At 28.8% G+C, this 23176-nt stretch overlaps 1 protein-coding gene across 1 annotated transcript; it reads left to right on the top strand.

Moving 5' to 3' along the window:
- The first annotated feature begins 13020 nt into the window (after positions 1–13020).
- On the top strand, positions 13021–15917 carry LOC126665577 (adenine phosphoribosyltransferase 1-like). Its single transcript, XM_050358410.2, has 7 exons — positions 13021–13232; positions 13415–13546; positions 13639–13749; positions 13855–13947; positions 14300–14449; positions 14840–14898; positions 15635–15917. Exons 1-7 carry the CDS (start codon positions 13079–13081, stop codon positions 15689–15691), a joined length of 756 nt encoding a protein of 251 aa, XP_050214367.1. The 5' UTR covers positions 13021–13078; the 3' UTR covers positions 15692–15917.
- Positions 15918–23176: the final 7259 nt, after the last annotated feature.

Genomic DNA, 23176 nt, shown 5'->3' on the forward strand with positions numbered 1-23176 from the left:
CTCGCGGTACTATACACTTCAGTTAGTGTCTCAAACTATCACACCGGCATCTGGGGCCGTGGATCATATACAAACACATAGCCTATCAAAAACATATAAACAAAGACAGCAGTCGATATGTACAAACAAAATAAAACTGCTGACTAGGCTACTACTCCGCTGACACCGGACCACTACTGCAGCATTAACAGAAGTCATAAACTAACATATACAGATGACTTCTGCACTCCAAAATTGGTCTCTAGCTAAGTCCACAAGCTAAGCACCTGAAAGACATCAAAGGTGAGGGGTCAATATTTGGGGAAATACTGAGTGAGTTGACATTTACTAACAGTATTAATATAAAAACATAGCATCGCATCTCAAGAAAATATTAATGTAAAACATATAAACAGGTATTTGATCCGTACGAAACTAATATCCTAGCATGCGACACATCTCTCAAATAATCATATATCATTTAATCCAATCGTAAATATCAATTGCGAGTCCAACTCGCTGGTGGCCCAGCCACTAGATACGGGGACTTCCAGGCTACACCGTAGCCGAGTTCACTCTGCGTATCTAAATCATAACCCAATCGTAAATATCATATTCATCAACAGCTCTCAGCTGTGTCAAGTCATTTCTCAATGCAAACATACTAGACTGACTCGATACTGGTGATCACACAGCCTATTGACACCCAATAGGTAGCTAGTTTCTTCGGATCGCATACTAGTTCGCATATATAGAAATTAATAAAGCATATAACATTTCAATCAATTATATATATAATGCGATGCGTGTAAACTGTATATATATAAAATAGTTTTTAATACACGAAAGTAAAAGTACAACTCACAGTGACCGCAAACCAAGAAATGATATGATCGATCTGATGGTATGCCTCCGCTAGTCCGCTTCTACTGACTCCACTACTTGCTGACACGTCTGGTACATTGTTTATGATTAGATGTGCACTTTATACTTTAATACATATAATACTTTTATAATTTAACTATTGGTTTCATTCTTGGTATTATTCTCGTATTCAGAAACTCTTAGTCGTGTCCACGACGTATTACATACTACTCCTTGTATCCGAGAGTTATATAATTTTCTTAATACTTTACATTATCGTTATTTGCGTAAAACGTCGAGCTAAGTCTATTTTAGTCCCTCGGACAAAAGTCCGTTTTAGTCCCTCATGGAATACGCGTCTGCACAAGGTGGTGTGCGTTCGCACACCGGTGTGCGTTCGCACACTGTGGGTGTGCGTTCGCACACCATCACTGGTGTGCGTTCGCACACCACTGGTGTGCGTTCGCACACCATCACAGGTGTGCGCTCGCACACCACGGGTGTGCGATCGCACACCACGTGCGATCTGCACGCAGTCCCCGGAAACATCGTTTCCGGGCTTCCCGTCGTGCTATCACTTGCCATACTCACCAAACACTTCGTTTCCGATAAAACCCGTAACTTTGTTTCTCCAAAAACGCTAAAATCGAGTTTAAATCGATAATCTCAATCCCTAAACTAAAACAGCCCAAATAACTCAATTTCAGCACCAATTCCCGAAATCTTACCTTGAAATGAAGCTCAAGATCAGTAGAGGATTGAATTCCGAAGAGATTGCCGCGAAAATCACGTGAATCGGACGTCGTACGGAGAAACGGCGGCGAAACGACGGAATCGAGTGAATTTCTCTCGCTCTCTCTGGATACTTCTTCTCCTTTCTGATTCAAATTCTAAAACCTTATATGTTAAGGTTAAAAGCTCACTTTGATCCTTTCTTTCTTTCCTTGTTACCATTTATATTTCAAACTTTTCTTTCATACGATTTAGTCCATAGCTAAATCGTTAAATTCTTTTATTACAAATTATACGTATTATTTATATCCGATAAATAATACCAAGCTCGATATTAGTACTTTCCGTCAAATTCCAATATTTCTATTTTCGACACAAAGTGGCTAAATTACCACTTTGGTCCCTGTACTTCATTTTAGACTTTTCTTGACATTTTTCCTATTAATTCCAATTCTAACTTTAGAATTGAAATATAACCTTAATCTTTTCATAGCTAATTTCTCAAAACCGACCTACTTGAAACTTATTTATCGGAAAACTTTTCCAATATCGCCACTTCCGCGACTCAAAACTGGACACGTGGTCCAATTAGCTAATTAATTATTTTGGGGTATTACATTCGCACATAAGGTGTCTTATACAAGATCACATTGTGCAAACCTACCTCAATGGATTATTTCTCTTTTATTGGTCCCCACAAATCGGTTAGCCGACGTGGCCGCCTCTCATTGTGTCTCGTATATCGAGCAAGATACGCGAGGCGGAGAACATTCTTTAGGTGTCAGTTTCTGTAAGTGGCTCTAGAGAGTTTGTTAGTAGGATTGGAAACCGGTATAGCCTTTGGCCGAGCTAGTACGGGTATTTCGGTGACCGCATCGTTCATACTTTCTACCGAGATACCATTTCTCTTAGTTCGTCTGGTTGTGCAGCTGGTAGTACGGTATGCTGTTAAGTAGAGGTATCTCGGTTTTGGTCCCCTAATTATCTGACCTGATGAGATCTTATGTTGTTGAGGTTGATTTACTATTTTTATGTTACTTGTCACGTTATCAGTAATTAAATTATTTTCTATTAATTAGATAAAAGGATATATTTTAAGAGAAAAAGTAATTACATTATTTGAATTACTAATTTTTTGGTATAACTAAAAGAAAATAGAAGAAAACTTAAATGTGGGAAGCAAACGAACAACAATACATACACGCGTCGAGCTATAAGGTTTGGGAACAAACAATGCGTAGCAAATGAAAATGAGAACGAATTAGCAGCCAAAAATCACATCTAAGAAGGGAGAGATTTTTAGGTAGACTAAGTCCATCACGTTATTCATAAATTAAATCTATGACATAATGACACGTTATTAAAATGATGACAATTTTATAAATTTATTTATTATTTATTTACACATTTGAATAGTAATATTACAAGATTGTCATCATTTTAATGATGTGTCATTATGTGATACGCTTAGTCCACGAATGACATGATGGACTGAGTCTACCTAAAAATTCCTCCTAAGAAGGGTATTGGCGTGGTGGAGAAGCTACTATAGGCCAAGTGGAGACCACGTGTAAGGTTATATGTGGAAGGGCGTTAATTAAGTGTTTGTTTATGGTACCACACTTCACTTAAAGAGTTGCAAGTGGGTGAGTTTTGTTCAACTATGAGCTACATTTGGAATGGATGCTTCCACTTAATTGTCTTTATAACTCCTCATCAATAGGTATGGTATATATTGTGGGGGTAATTTTCACTAACTATTTCTAAATTTTATTTTCCTCGCTTTCAAACGTTTTCAAATTTTAATATACTTATATTTTAACTATGTATGAACTTGTAAGTAAGATTTAGTCCAGCTGATTAAACTTTGCAGCCGTATTTTCAAAAATTGTAGATTCGATTTTACCTACACTTTATTAGATCGACTGAAGTAATATAGTTGTATAAAATTATTAGGAGATGATAGCATCTCGTTGCGCAGTCTAACATTTATCCCTATTAAAAAATTTAAATATATTTATCTAAATATTAGAACTAATCAATCAATAATAATGTTAATAACAATTACTAGCAATAAAAACAGTTTTTTTTTATTAATTTTAATAAAATACATTGAAAACAATAAAGAATATTAGATATTATAAAACTGTTATTAATACTTTAATGTAATTGTAATAATTTTTTTGTAAATTGATTGATTTTATTAAATAAATTAAACTTTTAACTTCAATATTTATTCTAAATTTACCTGTTCATTAACTTATATGCACTTATGTATAACATTCTTTTATGTTTAATTGATAAAATAAAGTGCATTTCAGTAATAATAAATAAAATATAGCATTAAAGTAGTAAAATAAATATTTATTTTGTCTCAAATTGGCAGTTTTCTTATTCCAAATGAAACTACTTCAAATTATAGATAGTTATTTATGGAGTGAATGATTGATTATTATATATTTTTAATTACAATAAAAATATTTAAAAATATATAATATTATTGCATTAAATTAAAATAAACATAGTATTTTAAATAACTAATTTTGTTTATTTAGATAAACTAAATTATTAATATTTGCAACATTAGCTGTTTATTGATTTAGGATTAAGAGGATAAATATTTACTTTTATAAATTATTTTGTAAATTTTGTCAAAAGAGTGATAAGTCAAAGAATAAGTTCAAAATAAGAAGGATCAAGTCCTATGGACTAGTACACTTAAAATAGAATTCATACAGATTCGCATAAACAATAAAAAAAACCGAATCTTACAGGGATTTGTAATTAAATCCGATGCGGATATTCAAAAATTCAAAATCTAAATACAATCCAATACTGATAATAAAGGAGAATTTATAAGACTCGGGTCTTCTAGAGGTAAGAGACACACTACTATTTGGAATCATATTCCTATTTAAGAAATACAATTCTATTTAGGAGACTCATTCCTATTTTGATTATAGAAATCTCTTTCCTATTTTAATTATAGGAATCTATTGCCTAAAAAGGTTAAAAATAATTTATTTGATATGAAACATAAGTTTAAATATCTAATTGACTAAAAAATTAAAAACGATTTATTTGATCCCGACACACAAATTCAAAAGCGAATAGACCCTTTATTTAACAATATTCTAATTTAATCTTCAAATACGTTTGTAACCGTCAGTTAGGTATCTTGACATTGTGGATCAGTGACAATTACCATCCTAAATGCAATGTTCTATTCAATAACGGAGGGATGAAAAAGGCATGGAATGGCCCCTTTCAAGTTTTCAAAAATATTAAAATTAGAACTACAATTTAGTTTTTTCTAACTTTAAAAATTTCCTTCTCTATTTAATGCATATTGTAATTTAGCCTTATTAATGTCGAAATCCTCACTCACTCTGTCCCTGGGTTTATTAGTATCACTGTATTAAAGACTTTGCAGCAAAGCTTTTTTATGCTTCATAAGTGAAGAAGTTGGTTAGTCATGTCATTATCCATCGAACAAAAAGCTGTTGATTTAGATCTATGTTTTAGTTAAACTGTTATATTTGACTTTGCTAATATCTTAAGTTGAGGTGTCTTCATTTGGACAAAACCAAAGCTTTTTAAAGTGGATGGCAGAGACGGAGGTAAGGTAGGGCCAGGCAAGGCCTAGGCCCTACCTCACTTAAGAAAAATTTCTGTACCTACAATTTAAATTTTTAAATTAAGGCCTAATCACTCAAAAACCCCTCACCTTTAAACTTTTTTTCAATTCTACCCCGACGTTGAAAATTTGTCAATTTTACCCACTTTTGAATTTTCCGTTTTCAATTGTACCCTAATATTTTAATTTTTATTAGTTTTTTTACTTAAATGATGAAATCATTCAATTAATTAAGTGTAAACATGAAATTAAATTCTTTTTTATTCAAAAAAGTACAAATAAGTCCTTTATTTTTAAAAACTAACTAAAAACCATAATCAAATTAACACTAATTTTAATTCTTAATTAATTTAACTAAATTTAACTAAATTTTAAAAATATACAATCAATATATGCGAGACATGGAGAATGTTTTAAACAAATTTTCAAACGCAAAAGACGTTAATTTAATTTTTCAGGGTACAATTGAAACACAAAAATGCAAAATAGGGTAAAATTGACAAATTTTCAACGTCAGGGTATGATTGAAAAGGGGCTGAAAGGTCGGGGTTTTTTAAGACATTAGGCCTTAAATTAACTACACTTCCCTAATTATTTTATACAGCAGAGTAAGCATTAATACATGACTTGGGCCTTAGCTTTATCCGATATGAAAGATTCATCGGTTTTTGTAAAATATTATTGTATGATAAAGTTAGGAAGTGTATAGTAAAGTGATATGTATAGCAAAATCTGATTATTATAAATTAACTTAAAAAAACAGTTTCTATCCAAATTAAACTCTTAATTCTAAAATTTTCGACTTTGTATATTTAAAAACATATTTTTAATTTCCTAATTGGTTTTTCAAATACCGTGAATTAAATTTCTACAAATATACATAATATGCATTATAACAATCAAATTCAAATTTTTATTTTTAATAATAAAAATACAAGCGACTTTTAGATCTTTGTAATATTAGTAGTCTGGCTAAAATTATGGTTAAGACGGAATTTTTTTTATTATTTTCTTTGACCTATTGCGTATATTTTATAGAAAAAATCTTTAAGAGTGTTAAAGATTAGAATATTTTACAATAATTTCAAACGATGAAAATTCCCGTGATACAATTGTCTCTAATTAAAAAGCGATGATTTTTTAGTTTTGAAATGCCTGGTTTGGTTCTTTTTATTTTATATTAAAAAATTTAATAGTTATACATTATTATTATATTTTCATTTGGATTGACATTCCAACTTTTTCTAAAAAATAAATTTGTGCCCTACCTCAATATTTAGTCTAGCTTCGTCGCAAGCATCCAGATAATTACAAGTGTCACCGACTTGTATCTTCTTTGCCATCCTTTTAGATAATAGTCGTTCAATTAAAAAGCCTAAATTAGTTAATTGGTCACCCGTATTAAATTTATAGAGCACATAATTAGGGTTGGCAAATTTGTTGAGTTTTTTTCCTTCCAAATTAGACCTTAATTGAATTTAAAATATCATTTTTCTTTTCACTAAAGAGCAAAGAATCATCGTGGTTCTTAAATTTATATGTCATATTATTTAACTCATATTTAGCCGTTTTTAGTCAATTAAAATAATAATTTTTATTTTTAAATCAATCAATTTTCAAATTACGCAAATGAATAAATTTAAGAATAAATTAATTTAAAATCGAACTTATTGTTCCTGAATAATTTAAAAGTATTAGATATTATTTTTAATTAATTTAAATTATTAAGTGTGAGATATTTCATCTTATATACTGATATTCATTCGCATCAACAATGTAACAAAATTTAATTTGTATAATAAATACAAATGATGATACAACTTTACTTTAAATCAATAGTTAAGATAATAATCATATGTAGCAATAAGATAATTTTATATTATAAGTATAAGGCTTAATTATTTAAAAATATTATTATTTTTATTCTTTATAATTCAACTTCTTAAGAAAATTATTTTTAGTCTATTTTTAAATTTTTCAGTTTCAATGATAACCACTTGTTTAAATTGGAGCGGAAAAAGTTCAAATATGCTTTTCGTATTATTTTATATTGCTTTAATTTGACAGGTTACCGTTAAAAATTTCAAACATGAAGTAATATGAAAAGTTTATTTCAATTTTTTTCCACTTCAATTTAAGTAGATGAATATAACTAAAACTGAAAAATTTAAAAATAGGTTAAAAGTAAAACATTTGAAAATTACGGTCATAAAAAATCAAAAAATAAAATATTTTTCAACAATACAAGTTGTTTTTCGGGTTACTATGGCATATACAATAGGGTTAATTATATTTAAATCATGACCTTTACACCAAATTTTAAAAATAACATGACTTTTAAAAACATGTCAATCACAGACATCACATTTAATTTTTTTGGCATTTTTGCTGACATGGCATGACACGTGGTAGACCTATTGGGTGTCAAAACCAGCAAAATTCCATTGAAAATGTGCCCATTATGAAATTAAAAAAAAAATGAAAGGTGATGTTTATGGTAGACATATTTTAAAAATCATGTTATTTTAAAACTTGTTGCAAAAATTATGATTTTATATGTAATTATCAAAATGTAATAATACTCCATTTGTCCTAATAAGAAAGAACACTTTATTATTTTTGGCATTCTAAATTATAAATCACTTTTTATATTTGAAAATTTTGTAAAACTAAAAATCTTACTTACTCCTAATATATATCAAATGAATTAATTGCTTCTAATAAATGTCATTTTTAATTTTAACACAAAATATAACAGGATTACTCATTTTTATTATATTTTATCTAAAAAACTCTAGAAAGATGAATATGAAAAATTGGATAAACAATAAATTTTAGCTAATTTAGTTGTATTTTTTTAATGACCGTGTTTGTTCAAATTGTAGATTATGAAATATGAGTTTATTATGGCATCAAAGTAAGCTAACTTTATAAAGGCTCAAAGTCTCATCCATACATTGATGGTGAAGTAAGACCTAGAAGCATTTACACTGCTCAAGAAGATTGGATTTGTTTTTTTGAAAGGATAACTTGTGGATCCTCTTAATGACGAAAAAGAAGAAAAGGTCAGTCCGAAATGGAAGTTACGAGTATATATGATGTTTCTAGATTTTTCTTCCTTTTTCTTTTCCGATAAAATTTTCTCTTCCTTTTGTATTTGGCAATTTGCGGCTTTGTAATGTTTATTTTACAAAATTAAAAATGGATTTTAAAGTGGAAATGGATATTAATGGTATTTTTTTTTATTAAAGGTGGAAATTGACTCTAGAATTTCATGTTAGTTATTAGTTACCGAGACGTGGTTCGAACTCACAACCTCTCGATGCACTTAGAGACGTCTTAACCATTCAGATTAGGTCCTCATTGGCATATAAATGGTAGATAAACATGGAGGATTCCGTAGTATTGCATGGTAGGTGTCATGTCGTTGCTTACGTGGCATCAATTAATGCAACAATGTGGCTGACTTGGCAATCGGCAGCAAAGCAAGTATTAGATCATGGCTTAATTCATCTACTTTTAGTTGTACTTTTCCGGTTTCAACCAGTGTTGTTAGAGCCGATCCGCTACTTGAGATTTAAAATTAACTAATCATCATTTACAAAAAAATATAAGGTTAATTTTAATAAAATATCAAACTTTTACAGTTATAATCAAATTTTTTAAAATCGGCTAGTTTAGCATATTTTGAAATATTTTAAAAAAATTATAGCCATTTGTGAATCAAATCAAATAATTTATCTTTTGTGAATGAGCTGAATTAACTGATTTTGAATGATATAGGACATTTGAAATTTTTTTCTAGTGAAATCAATCAAAATCGGATAGTTTGGCTCATTCATAAGTGACAAATTTTTCAATTTGATTCATAAATGGCTAAAAGCCTTTCAAATATCTTAAAATTGGATAAATTAGCCAATTTTGAAAGATATTATTATAACTGACAAAATCCGCAAATGTTTGGTATTTTATTGAAATTAACTCAGTATTTTATAAGCTAACTTCATACTTAAAATTTTATAGCTAAACACCAAATTAATATGCGCTTTCTTAAAATTAAGACTCTAATTTATAACGGATGAGTTTTTTTAAAACCAAACTCTAACTTACAAGATGATTTAATAGGGCTAATCAAGAACTCACGATGTGAAATTTATAATCTTACTCCAAACCAAAAAAACGATTGATTAATTTAAATAATGAAGATTTGAGATATTATATTGTTGTTTTAAAATAGTAACTTTTTGTTAAAAATAATATAAACGAATATCTACTTATATCCATTGCACAACATTTATATAATTGCTAAATCTTGAAGAAATATTTTTTTTTTGAAAAACTAACAGTGTTACCCCTTTTATTAGTCTGTCAATGGGGCGGTATGTGATTTTGTTTGAATCTTTTAACGGTCTTCCGACATACGGAATTTGATCATTGGAGCCTTTAAATATACTAGTTTCGCATTATGTGCTATGCACGTGGCTCGTAACGTAACTCGTCAATGAACATATTAGAAAATTTAGTATAATTATATCAATTTTTTTATTTATAATTAATATTAAATTAGTTAAGAATTTTTATAAAAGTAAATATAATATATTCGGTTATAATTTTTTTTCCATACTGAATTTATTTTTCTTTTGATTTTATAATAACCATAATTAACTTAATTTTATTAATTTCTATAATAAGATAGAAATTTAAATAATAATATATTGACAAAATACAATATTTTAATTTTGTAGTTCAATCAAACTAAAAGATAGATATTCCTACTAATTTGGAGACAATTTAGTTATTTTTACATACTAAAAAATAAATTGGAGATAATTTAGCTACCTATTCTGATTGGGACTTTAATTGCAATAGTGATTAATTAAATAACTAATTAGTTAATTACTATAAAACCTTTTACTAAAAAAAATCCTATAAAACCTTTATTTAGTAGTAAACTGAAAAGGATAATTCAGTAAATTTTTCTATCCCCCCAATCTGTGCTTTTATATATAGTATAGATTTGTTGGACCTACAACGGTCACTAAATTCATACGCCTTGTGTGTCGTGCCCGCGGCATGTGCCGTTCTCTCTGCGAAGAAGCTAATAAATGTCTTACAAATGGAAAACTCAATTTTTATTAGAAGAATCTGAAAAGACCTGTGAGTGTTTTAATATATTCCTACATGCTAATATAGATGATTCAAATATTTTTATTTGGTTGTTATAGTCAAAATAATTGACAAATGAAAGAATGAAAGTCCAACATACAAAACTTATTTTCAAGTTTTACCTTCATCTGAGCGTTTAGAGGGTGATCGCGAAATCACTGAATGGAGTCGTAAGTATTTCTTTATTTAGCCAAGTTTTGTGTTTTTCGGTACGGCTACAATTTGCCTCTTTTAATGACATTATCTTAGTTAAGAAAAAACTACACATTGTCTTGCATTTAGGGGTTTTTTTTTTATCTTGTGCCAATATGAGTATAATCTTGTTTTTTCGGCCTAAAACGTTATTGATTCGACTTTTCAAGTTTAACTGTTCTATATAGAATAAATCGTGAAAAAAGTGGTTGTTTTCGTCTATGAGAAATATATGTAAATAATTTAGATAAATTTAATTTAATAGTAAAATATTATATTAAAAAAATTCAACCCCTTTTAGTACATTCAATTAAAAAACAATTTATTTTCTTTAAAAAAAAACAAAAACTATTATGGACATTAGAAAGTTTGAAACGGAGGCCCAAAAGGAAAAGACGTCCTCCGATGCTATTCCATTTCATTGGCTCTACAGTTTTGAAGTTCCAGTGCTTGCTGGGCTTGGATATTGGCACATTACGAGGACCCAGTCCAATAGACCCAATAAGTGCATGCCCTTTTTGCCAGAGTCTATATTTTTATGTGAAAAACGTAAAAGAAAAATGATTTCTCTGATATTCTAATATGAATAATGTTATTGCCTATTGGGAATAGAAGCTATGATCCGAAGTGGTTGAGCTATGAAATTCTAATGGCAATAAGTGCAATTTGATTTACTTTTGATTTTTTCTGTTCAAATTGATTCACAATCCAGCCATGCCTATCATTAAAAATTGACTTCAAAACATTTCCAGAAAATCTAAAGCATGTCTTGTTTTTTTTCCAATTGAAATCATTTTGTGGGACTAAAAGCAAATCACTAACTATGGATAATATTAAAGTCCAAAATTTACCAATAAGCCATGTCTCAAATGATACAAGTGCTGAAAAACATTTTGTTAAATCGTAATTTGGATTTCTTCCATAAACACTCTTTCTTTTTCAATTACTAAAAAAATCCACAACTATAAAAATTGAACAATAAATAAAAATATAGGGGCGCCATTGAATTAAATAAATAGGAAAATAATATGGGATTAACCATAAAATTATCCACAAAAATCATCAATTTCAAAAATACGGTCTAAACTTAAAAATTTAATCTTTACCTAATAAGTTAAATCTTTTCATTTTTTATAATTTTTATTTTTATTTATAATATATATATATATATATATATATATATATATATATATATATATATATATATATATATATATATATATATGATATCTCAAATATACATCGCGGATGCATCTTTAATACAACTTCGATATGGAACAGGCAAAAGTGAGAATATTCTATGTGTTTAGTGAATTCTTTTAATATTGAGTAATTTTTTTTAAGAGGATATGTATTTTTAAAAAGTTCCCAGTTGAGGCTATTTTTGTAGTTTGTCTAACAATATAGTCATATGTCATTATTGGATAGCCCGATACAGTGAAAATGAAACATTAAAAAAAATTAATCAGTTTGAAACTTGAATTTTTTCTTTAATTGATAACTGGTCAGTCTGGTCGTATCAATATAATAATAATTATTTAATATGTAGTTTTTTTTAATAACATACCAGCTAGATTAATGTACTGAATCAATTAATCCCATCAAACTATAAATTAATAATTCACTCAGAACCATCCATTCAATTATTAAAACACTAATCATGAAATGTATAAGGCTAAGTTGAACATTTAGTAAGTGGGACGTAGGGTGTGCAAAAATTTCACCAAACAAATAATCAAATTGATAAATTAAATTTGATTTAATATTATAAAAGCTCAATTCTTCATTCAATTTAATTTTAAATATAAAAATTTAAATAGTTTTAGTGCAAACTAAACTATAATAACCAAAACGAAAATATCAACAGAATTGACTAGTTTAATTCGATTTTTAAAAAAATGATATAATCAATAAATTAAGTTTAATATTTCGGCTCAACTTGATTTCAAACATAAATTTTTAAATAGTTTCTGTGCAAATTGGACTAAGATAGCGAACTAAAAATTATCAACCGAATTGAATAGTTCAATTCGGGTTGAAATTCACTTGTGGAAAAGTAAATTAAACTACAAATTATATACTACTCCCTCCGTCCCATTCTAATTAACAAAATATGGAGTTTTTGGTGTCCCATTCTAATTGACAAAACTAACATAACTATAATTTTTTCCTTTAACTTTCCATCTTTACCCTCATTTAAATTTAAACTTTTTATGGGAAAATGGTGAATATTTAATGAGAATTTGACTAATATACTAATAGCATTAATTAGCTCCATTATCAATAGAGGGGTATAAAAGTAACTATCTATGTCATTTATTAGTTTGTATTGGTTATTGTAATTTAGTTATTTTGTCAATTAGAGTGGGACGGAGGGAGTACTAAATATAAAACATAAATGAATTTTGCTTTGCCTGCAAATAGAAACTGCAAGTATCACACCATAATGCACATTGACAGTCACTTTCACTCAATTAAGTTGACCCAAAACAATCAACAAAAAGAATCATGCTAAGAACTCTTCTCCTCCGCACCCCACCTTCGATTTCTCATTTGCAACAGCCAAGTAGATCGCCGATCACCAGCACCGGACAACAACCACCCTCAATTTCTTTGCGGAATTACCATCTTGCCCACCCTTCTCTCCGTTGTTTTGCTCACGGTATGTAACTCGTTTAAGTTTGGTAAATTACGATTAACCGAAGATAATTAGGCAGAGGGCAAATTAGTCCATATAGAAAAAAAAAGAAAATTTAACCCGATTGGTCAAAATTGAAATTACGCGTCCATAACTCATTTGCTCTCGCCTCTTTCCCTCTTACTAATAATCTGAGCTGAGTTTAGAGCGAGTAGAAACTGAGTCACAGCAGCCGCGGCAGCAGAATAAAGAAGAAATGGCTTCTCAAGAAGAGAAAGATAATCGCATTGAGAGAATCTCTGCTTCAATTAGAATCATCCCTGACTTTCCTAAACCAGGTTTTTCTTTTTCTTCTCAATTTCACTTGATTCCGTTGATTTTTAATTTTTAAATGCTTCTTAATTTTTTTTAAATGATTTTTGGCTGCTAGGGATTTTATTTCAGGATATAACAACTTTGCTGCTAGATACAAAGGCGTTTAAGGATACAATTGATCTGTTTGTTGAGAGGTACAAAGACAAAGACATCTCTGTTGTTGCAGGTTTGTCTTTATTTATAATGATTCTGTACTGTTTAGGTTTAGTGTATTAGTCACAGATTTTGTATGTATTCTGTTAACGAAATATGGAATTGACGTGGTACTTAGGTGTGGAAGCAAGAGGTTTTATATTTGGCCCTCCTATTGCATTGGCTATTGGGGCAAAGTTTGTCCCCATGAGGAAACCTAATAAGCTGCCTGGTATATTTCTTACTTCGCTTTTTATCCGGTACATACTTCTTGAAGTTGTTATACAGGAGATACTCGCTGTTTGGTTAATTCGGTTGTGACATTTTATATTGATCACAGATAAGATAGGTTTGTAATTATCGTCTATGTAGCACCAAAGCTTCTCAAATTCTAAGTTTTAGTGTTTTATTTCTGTTTTCATAAATACTTATGAAATCTTGAAACTCTATATTTATATCTATTATTGTGAAATATGTCGTTTTGCCATTTTTGGTTCTGCATTTCTCGTTTCATCGCTTTCATGCTGTATAGATTTTCATTTTACGAGTTATGCTTTTAGTGCTTGATAATTTCCACTTTTCAGGGGCGGTTATTTCGGAGGAATACTCATTGGAATATGGAACAGACAAAATTGAAATGCATGTTGGTGCTGTACAAGCAGGAGAGCGTGCGTTGGTTATAGATGATCTCATTGCGACTGGTGGCACTTTATGTGCTGCAATCAGACTTCTCGGTAATGATGTCAAGCTATAGGCTACTTCTCTATTGGTGTTATATGTGTCTATATTGTTCAATATCTATCCCTTTTGCCAGAAAGGGGCTTGCTTCAAAGATTAGATGAAATAAATCGTTTGATTAGAGACTTAGCGGTTGAAATGTCACAAAAAAGGACAATCTGATCAGAAGTTAGGACCGTCTGCATAACATCATTTGTTTACACAAGTGATGGAAGTTTTCTTTTGGTTTAATATACTCGCCTCTTATCTGTTGGTTTGCTCACCCATAAATGAGAGCATATCAAGTTATTTCCAGTTCATGAATGGCATTAACCATTGGTTGTTCTATTTTGTTCTGTGAGGGTATGCATCTTCATATAGTAATATTTTTTTACCTTTCATTGCAGAGCGTGTTGGGGTACATATTGTGGAATGCGCTTGTGTCATTGAATTACCAGAATTGAAGGTATGTTCATAAATTTGCATCACACTAATGTCTAAAGCATTAGCAATCAATAATATAATTAGTTGTTAATAAAAATTGCTTGATCGGAGAGCTTACATTCTATCATTCTAGTGTTATTTTTTTCTCTGTGTTATTGTTATTGTCATCTATTACCAACAATCTGGTTTTCAACATGACCCTGAACTTCTTACAGCCTGAGGATATTGGAGGATATATTTACACTTTATCAGCATATCCTGCAATTTTCTGTCAATCATTTTGGCATTTATGATTAATATGACTATCAGCTGCATTATCAGTATCACTTTCTCCCTGTGCATGTTTAATTTTCTTGTGCCTTTAACTTTGTTGCTTTACTAAAAATGACGTGCTATAATATTTAAATCCTCGGCAATGTTGTGGACTGAAGCTGCCTCATAATCTCTGCATGTTATAAAACTTAATGCGTGTTTGGTTCAGCTGTTTCAATATGAATAGCTGACTGTTGATATAACTTTCTTAAATATTCAGATGCAACTACTGTCCATACTAAAATATGCCCCCGTTGTAGCAAATTGATAGGCTGATTTGGTTTTACACAGACTATAAAATTTAGTTTTTTGTTAAGATTGTACTAACTACTAACCACCTATAATACTCTTATAAAATAAGTAACTCGTCAGCAATGACAAAGTATTTAAGCAATTTTCTTTTGTGTCAGTTTGATCTACAAGTGAGCTTTTGTTGTTGATTCCAGGGTCGGGACAGGTTAGGGCAAACACCACTGTTTGTTCTCGTAAGCAACTCTGCTTGATTTTGATGTTTCCATTTTGGTGGGAACCTGTATTTCTGCAAGCGACAAATTGCTAGCGCACTGCTAAAGATTTCCAACCTGAAGGATTGGAGTGGACGCAGTGCGACGACTCTTTTATACCCCTTCATTGTTTTTCTTTCTTAGACTGAACTCTAATTTTTAATGTTATTGGATTGTCTGCAAAATATTGAATTTCAATTGGCTTGAAGATGAATTCTTTCCTTTAGGTCAGAGATGTCAATTAAATTAATGCACTGTTTGAATTGATAAATTTTGAATTTATGGATTTAAAGTTTATGAAATATGAAATCTATAGATTTCGAAATTGAATAGATCCTAATCGATTTATAGGGATACTTTTGAAATTAAAAAATATCATAACAATCTATTATCATGTATAAAAAATGGTGGATTTTAACTTTTTGACCTTTTAAATTGAAAACTAAATAAAGGATTTTAGAGGATGGGTGATTTTGACGTTCCATAATTTTTCATCACTTTTTTATTATACCAAACTGTGAATTTTGCTTAAATCCATTGATCGTGTAGAATTCATAGATTTGATCATCCGAATGTCTGCAATTCAAACGGTGCCTAAAGTAATTACTATTATTATAACTATAATTGCAAATGATTTAATTTATTAATTTTTTATAAAAATTGTTATAATGATAAAATGTAGTTTTTAATTTTAAATAATTTATATTAGAAATAAATTGAGAGATTAAAAAGAATATTTTTGATTTGTTTTGATGATATAGTCATCCGAATATTTAAAAAATGTTTATCACGTTAACGTTCCAATCATCAATACATAAGCTAGTATCCATTTTTAAATAAAAAAAATTGATTTATTGATATTTTTTCACGTGGTAATTTTTTTTAAATTAGATGGCCACATAAGCAAAATAAAATTGGAAATTTTTTTATGAATAAAAGTTAAAATTTGATGACCTTGAAGAAATAAACTAATACTTGATATACTTTTTAAAATAATTTTAAAGTTTAGTTATCCAAAAAGTATTTAACACCATCTTTATTTGAGGGTTTAGGTTAATTTTTTATTTTAATTTAACTGACATTAGTAATTAATAATATATTTTAATGAATTTGATATATTCTATTTTTGAAATTATAAAAAATTTAAATTAATTGAAGGAATAGTTATAATATTTAACACATGTTAATTTCATTTTTTAATATACGCGCAGAATCTTTAACCGGTTAAGTGTTAACCACAAAACTACACTTAGTTTTAAAAATACACTTTAAACACAAGAATTTCATCTTGACCTATTAAAATCACTTTTTACCCTTGTGTTTTTACCTATAACGATATATTTTTGATACATATTTAATACCTCAAAAAATATATTGCTTATATACCTTTGATACATCTTTAATACAGAGTGGGCAAAACGATAATTTTTTACATTTTTACTTTTACCTATAAAAGATCTTAGATACATATTTGAGACCTTAAGAATTACATCGCTAGTACGTTTTAATACATATCTGATATGAAACGGACAAAGCAAAAACTTTTATGTGCCAAATGTAGACTTTTACATACTGGGTGAAAACATTTTAAGTGTTGAGTGGAATTGCTTTAGAGAAAACGTCTTACTAAATTTTTTGGCTCTTTTTAATCATCTTTAAATTTACAATAAAGAAATATGAAGAGCGTAATGCAAGTAGTGTTCTCCAAGTTATAGAGAAAAAATTGTCTAAAAGAGAAAAAGCTCAATTTTTTTTCGGTTTTGAGGGTGGAAGACGGCCGAAAATCATCTTCTATGTTTGTTTATTTTTATGTTTTTATGTTTCGAATAAATTGCTTTGTTTATTAAAATTTATGTGTGGCTTTAATGTGTTTTTGGTTGTGTAAATTAAGGCTGGTTTGATACTCCTTGGTAGTGTTTTAAAAATCGGACCGGACCGGCCGGTCGGACCGGTTGAACCGCGAACCGGTCAGTGGTCCGGTCTGAAAAGGTGAAAAACCGGATCTTTTAATTGGACCGGGCTGAACCAGATTGAACCGGTAAAAAAACGGGTGTTGGACCGGTTGAACCGGTAAAAAACCGGTTAACCAGAATTTTTTTCAGTTTTTTTAATTTATTAAACCGGTTGAACCGGAAACCGGTGGCCTCTCCGGTTCGGCCACCGGTTCGGTTTTTAAGACACTGCTCCTTGGATATATCAAGATTATTTCGCGATCTTTTAACTTTTAATTTCATGTCTCTTGATTAAGGGATGAGATTTATTCATTTGCTTTCTTGCCAGCGCTACAAAAAGCTCATGCCTTAGCGCCATACTACTGTTGTGACGCCTTTCCTTTGGGTTCGTAGAGTCGAGTTTTCCATTTACCCACAACGAAGGAGCCTCCTCCCACTAAGATTTTAGTATGATTCCAATCTCATCTCTTGAGCTGTATCTATAACTTATGAAAATTACGACAACATTTTATTTTCTTGATTTGTTCACCATTTTATGCTCATTTGATAATGTATGTTGAATTTTTTTGAAGAGTCAATGTTTTCAGTTCGATCAAACTCTAGCAATTATTTGGTTTTCACTTTTAAAAATTTGTAAGGTGACAAACGATCGAAATATTTATCTCTTAGTATGAAAATTTCTGCTATGCTTTATCAAAGGATTTTTTTTCTATGCCTGATCATTAAATACATCCTGAATTCGTACTATAACTGTTTTGTGACACTTCTAATTTGAGTTTAATACAAAAATATACTTTCAAAAAGAAAGTATACAAAAGCAAATTGAAGACTACCTAAAATTCAACCAAAGCCCTTAAATGTTAAAAGGTTCAAATTAGTAGAGCAATTCACCTTCCATTCCTCAAGTAAACCTAACCATTGGGATTTTTTAATTCATTTATTTCTGGAAATCAACTAATTGATGGGAAATCGATCAACTCAACTAACAGGTATTTAGTAACGTAACTTATTATTTAATGTAAAAATTTAGGAATATTTTTTGTTGATTAGTTTGATAACTAAATTAAACTCAATTTAATTAGTTCAATTAAGTCAAAAAGTACTTTAAAACAAGTAAAAAGTTTATGCTCAAAATTTAAATCGACTTAGAAAATATTAATTTTAAGAAAATTATTAAATAACTTTATACTCAACTACATTTTAATATTCAGCATTTAAAAACTTTTGTATTTATTGTATTTTAACTTTTAAAATTCAAGACTTAATTTTCAGTTTTATTAGTCTTTTAAAAGAATTACTCCCTCCGTCCCACTCTAATTGACAAAATAACTAAATTACAATAACCAATACAAACTAATAAATGACATAGATAGTTACTTCTATACCCTTCTATTGATAATGGAACTAATTAATGCTATTAGTATATTAGTCAAATTCTCATTAAATATTCACCATTTTCCATAAAAAGTTTAAATTTAAATGAGGGTAAAGATGGAAAGTTAAAGAAAAAAATTATAGTTATGTTAGTTTTGTCAATTAGAATGGGACACTAAAAACTCCATATTTTGTCAATTAGAGTGGGACGAAGGGAGTATAAAATATAGACGTACACCAATCATTGGACATAGAATATTTACTTAATAAATCACTTATTTAATTTTCTCACTATCTATATATAACACCTACAAAGTGCTTAATACTCTAAGCCAAAATCATGGTGTACAATAATCCACACAGGCAAGAATTTTCCATGAATTTGCATATAGATGACTATTTTCAATTAAATAATACCATTAATTCCTGCATTTAATTCTTATGTAAATTGAAAAATCGAATATTAAAGAAATCACATTTCTTTATAGTTGTTTCTAAGTTTTTTAATTATGTTTAATTAACTTCATAATAGTAAGGTGAGCTTAAACAATAAAACAACATTTTGGCATTCTGATTGACTTACAACTTAGAAGTGGTCCCTTTTGTTGGTTGATTAACATAGTAATTATTAGTTGCAGCATATATATCACTAGAATAAACAAATATTCCATCTAAATAATACATAAGTAAAGCATATGTCGACATTATTCTTTTTTATGTTTCCATGAAAAAATATTTATAGGAATTCTCAAGGAGCATTACGCGAATGTATAAAAATTTAAATTTGTTTAATATAAAAGTCTGACCTTTCTTTTATTTATATAGCCCATAAACTAAATCACAAAAGCATTGACTTACACTAAAAAAATTAAAATTGACTTAATTTGGTATTTTAATTATATGCTTAAGAGATAAACACTTTAATTTCATTTGTTGGACTATTCCATAGAAACCAACATTATATTATTATTTGGTTCTCAAAATAATAATAATTGTTTTGTCGGCTTCATAAGTGTAATTTAATACGTAATAGAAATATATTGTTGGACTTTAATAGTTTTAGGTTCTAACATACTTTATCCTCATAATTAAAACAAATCATCACTCAAGTCAAGTATTGATGAAGTTGTATCTTTAATCGTAGCTAGGAACCAAAATATCTTCAAGATGTTTTATAGTGAAAGATTAAAAGAAGAGCAATTTTTATTTATAAAAATAAAATACATAAAATATTGACATTCTGAATGTTTTAATGTAGTAATTAATCTAAATTGATGTCCCTCTATAATGCACAATTAATTACATTTAGTCATTACAAGTGTATAAATATAATTAATTTAGTTTCTGGCACTTAATTTAGTTGTTTTAATCCATGCTGTTATATTGGTTAAGGGTGTTCATTTGATTTGAATCGAATCAAACCTGCATTTTATTTTGTAAAATCAAACAAAACCAGTCAATTTGATTTGGTTCGCTCCAAAACTTAAGTAAGAAAATTGTATGTCTAAAATCAAGCTAACCATTTTTTTTATTTTTATAATACCATATTAAACCAAATCAAACTTCAAGTGTTAGTTTGGTTTGGTTATTTAATTTGATTTTATTCTTACACCTGATATTAATATTTTAAACACTCAACCTAACTACAATTTTTTTTACATGTATGAAGAACTCTACACTTCATGTACGTCCCCCTTTACTTTCTAAAGTAGTACAATATCAATATCGTATATGTAAACTACTACTAAGTTGAATTATCACAAAGAAAAACAAATAAATTAACTTATCTCATGGATTAATATTAAATTATGTTTGCAAGCTAGCTACCGTTGAGAGTTTTATAACCACCAAGAGCTCTAACTAACTTAATTATAAGGTAGGTAATTAATTCTTGGGAAAGAGGGCAAATATGCCCCTAACATTTGGGGTCAGGCATAAATATGCGCTCTAAAGTCTACAAAAAAGTTTACTAAAAAAAAAGTCTACAAAAAAGAAAATAAGATCCTAACGTCTTTAAAAAGAGACAAATAAACCCTTCTACTAAACGGATTTGTTAACGGTGTGTACATGTCATGTGAAAGTTGCTAACATGGCAAATTTGAAATCTACCTGACATTTCTAAATCTATGAATTACATCTTTTCAGCTTTTTTTATAACAAAGAAAAAACTATTTCAATAATAAGAATTCTAAATTTCAAATTCAAATCAATCGAGAACCATAATTTAAAGTTTAAAGTGTTTTTTTTGTTCGATTTTAATTTCACGCCTTAAATTGGGGTTCTTGATTTATTTGTATTTGATATTTGGGTTAATTACATATAAAATTACCACCTTTACACGAATTTTCAAAAATAACACCACCTTTAAAACGTGTCAATTCAGGGCATAACTTTTTATTTCTTTTTAAAAACAACATGTACACGTTTTTAGATAAAATTTTGCTGACTTGGACACCCGATGGGAGTGCCACGTGTCATGCCACGTCAGCAAAAATACCATTAAAAATGTGTACATGTTGTTTTTGAAAAGAAATGAAAGGTGGTGCCCTGAATTGCCACGTTTTAAAGGTCGTGTTATTTTTGCAATTTTGTGTAAATGTGGTGATTTTATATTTAATTAACCCTTGATATTTTAAGGTTTTTATTCTTTAAATTGTTTTTCTTATTATAAAGAGAGTTGAAAAGATGCAATTTGTGGATTTAAAAATGTCTTGTAGGGTTAAAGTTTGCCATGTCAGCAACTTTTCACCCACCATGCACAACGCATTAACGAATCATTTAGGAGAAGGTCTTATTTGACCCTTTTAAAAGACGTTAGTGGTTTATTTACCCCTGTTTAAAGGTGATAGAGGCTAATTTGTCCATTTTAAAGGTGTTATAAGCTTATTTATTTCTTTTTAGACTTTATGGATATATTTGAGAATGACTTCAAATGTTAAGGGCGTATTTGCCCCTTTTTCCTTAATTCTTTCTTATTACTTTATTTTCTTTTTCTAGGAAGGTTTATAGCAGTCAATTGATGAACAATTACACATTACTTAATTGCAGTCCAAAGTGCTACCATTTTATAAGTTAATTTTTTCTCATCTAATATTTTATTTGTTTCTCTTAATTAGAAAATGATTATCCTTCGATTAACGTAACCGACAAATGATAATTAATAGTATACATTTTCCATGAACTATAGTATAGTATATGGCTCCTCTAACTAAGCCAATAATTAGAGGGAAAAATTATTTTTTAGTTTGTCACATTTCTTTCTCCAAATTATATTATGCTCATTGCATAGATTAGTATTATTGTAAAAAAAAATGCATCTATTGACTTCAAAGCTTACTGAATGCATAATAAAGGTATATAATTTTGTTTTTTGAATTTTTGAATTTTTAATCATAACGATGTTTGTAGGTTATGCATGCTAGTAGAATTATGGCTAAATTACTCTAAAACCCCTCACATATATCATGATTCATATTTTTGTCCTTCATGTTTGAAAATCAAACAATATGATTTTTCACTTTTGTTTCCACCAACAGTTTAATTCTTCCGTCCATTTTTAATGTTAGTCAATTGGGCCAAAGGACTAAATAAAAAAATTAATTTAATCCTTAAACTTTAATTTTTATTGTCTAAATAAAATTTATATTATTATAAGATTTAATTATTTAACGGCTTCAGTTTTATTTTTAATATCTATTAATATGTTAACTTTTTGAAGAAAAAATAGTAATTGCTTATAACTTATTATTTTTTTAGTTTTAAAAACTAAAAAAAGTGCAAAAAATTTAAAATTTTAAAGTAAGGGAAACAAAAATTAAATAAATTTAACTTATTAAACTATTGAATTTCATAAATTTAATTTTTTTATCTATAGTTGTGTTGAAAATAAGTTTAAGAATTAAAATGATTATTCAGTTGACTTATACCAAATTGGACGGATGAACTAAATTATTGACAGAAACAAAAATAAAAAACTATATCGTTTGATTTTTAAATAAGAAAAACGAAAATTTAAATATGTAGAAGTCTCAAAAAAATTTGCTTCAAAATTATTGTTTTAGTTATGTAAGCTCCTAATCCTATAAAGTTTGGAGAAAAAAGTAAATTATTTTTAATAAGGGTGAATTAATTATTTTAATTCTAATCATTTTTACAGCAA

This window comes from Mercurialis annua, linkage group LG1-X (assembly GCF_937616625.2).
Source record: "Mercurialis annua linkage group LG1-X, ddMerAnnu1.2, whole genome shotgun sequence".
Taxonomy (NCBI): Eukaryota; Viridiplantae; Streptophyta; class Magnoliopsida; order Malpighiales; family Euphorbiaceae; genus Mercurialis; species Mercurialis annua.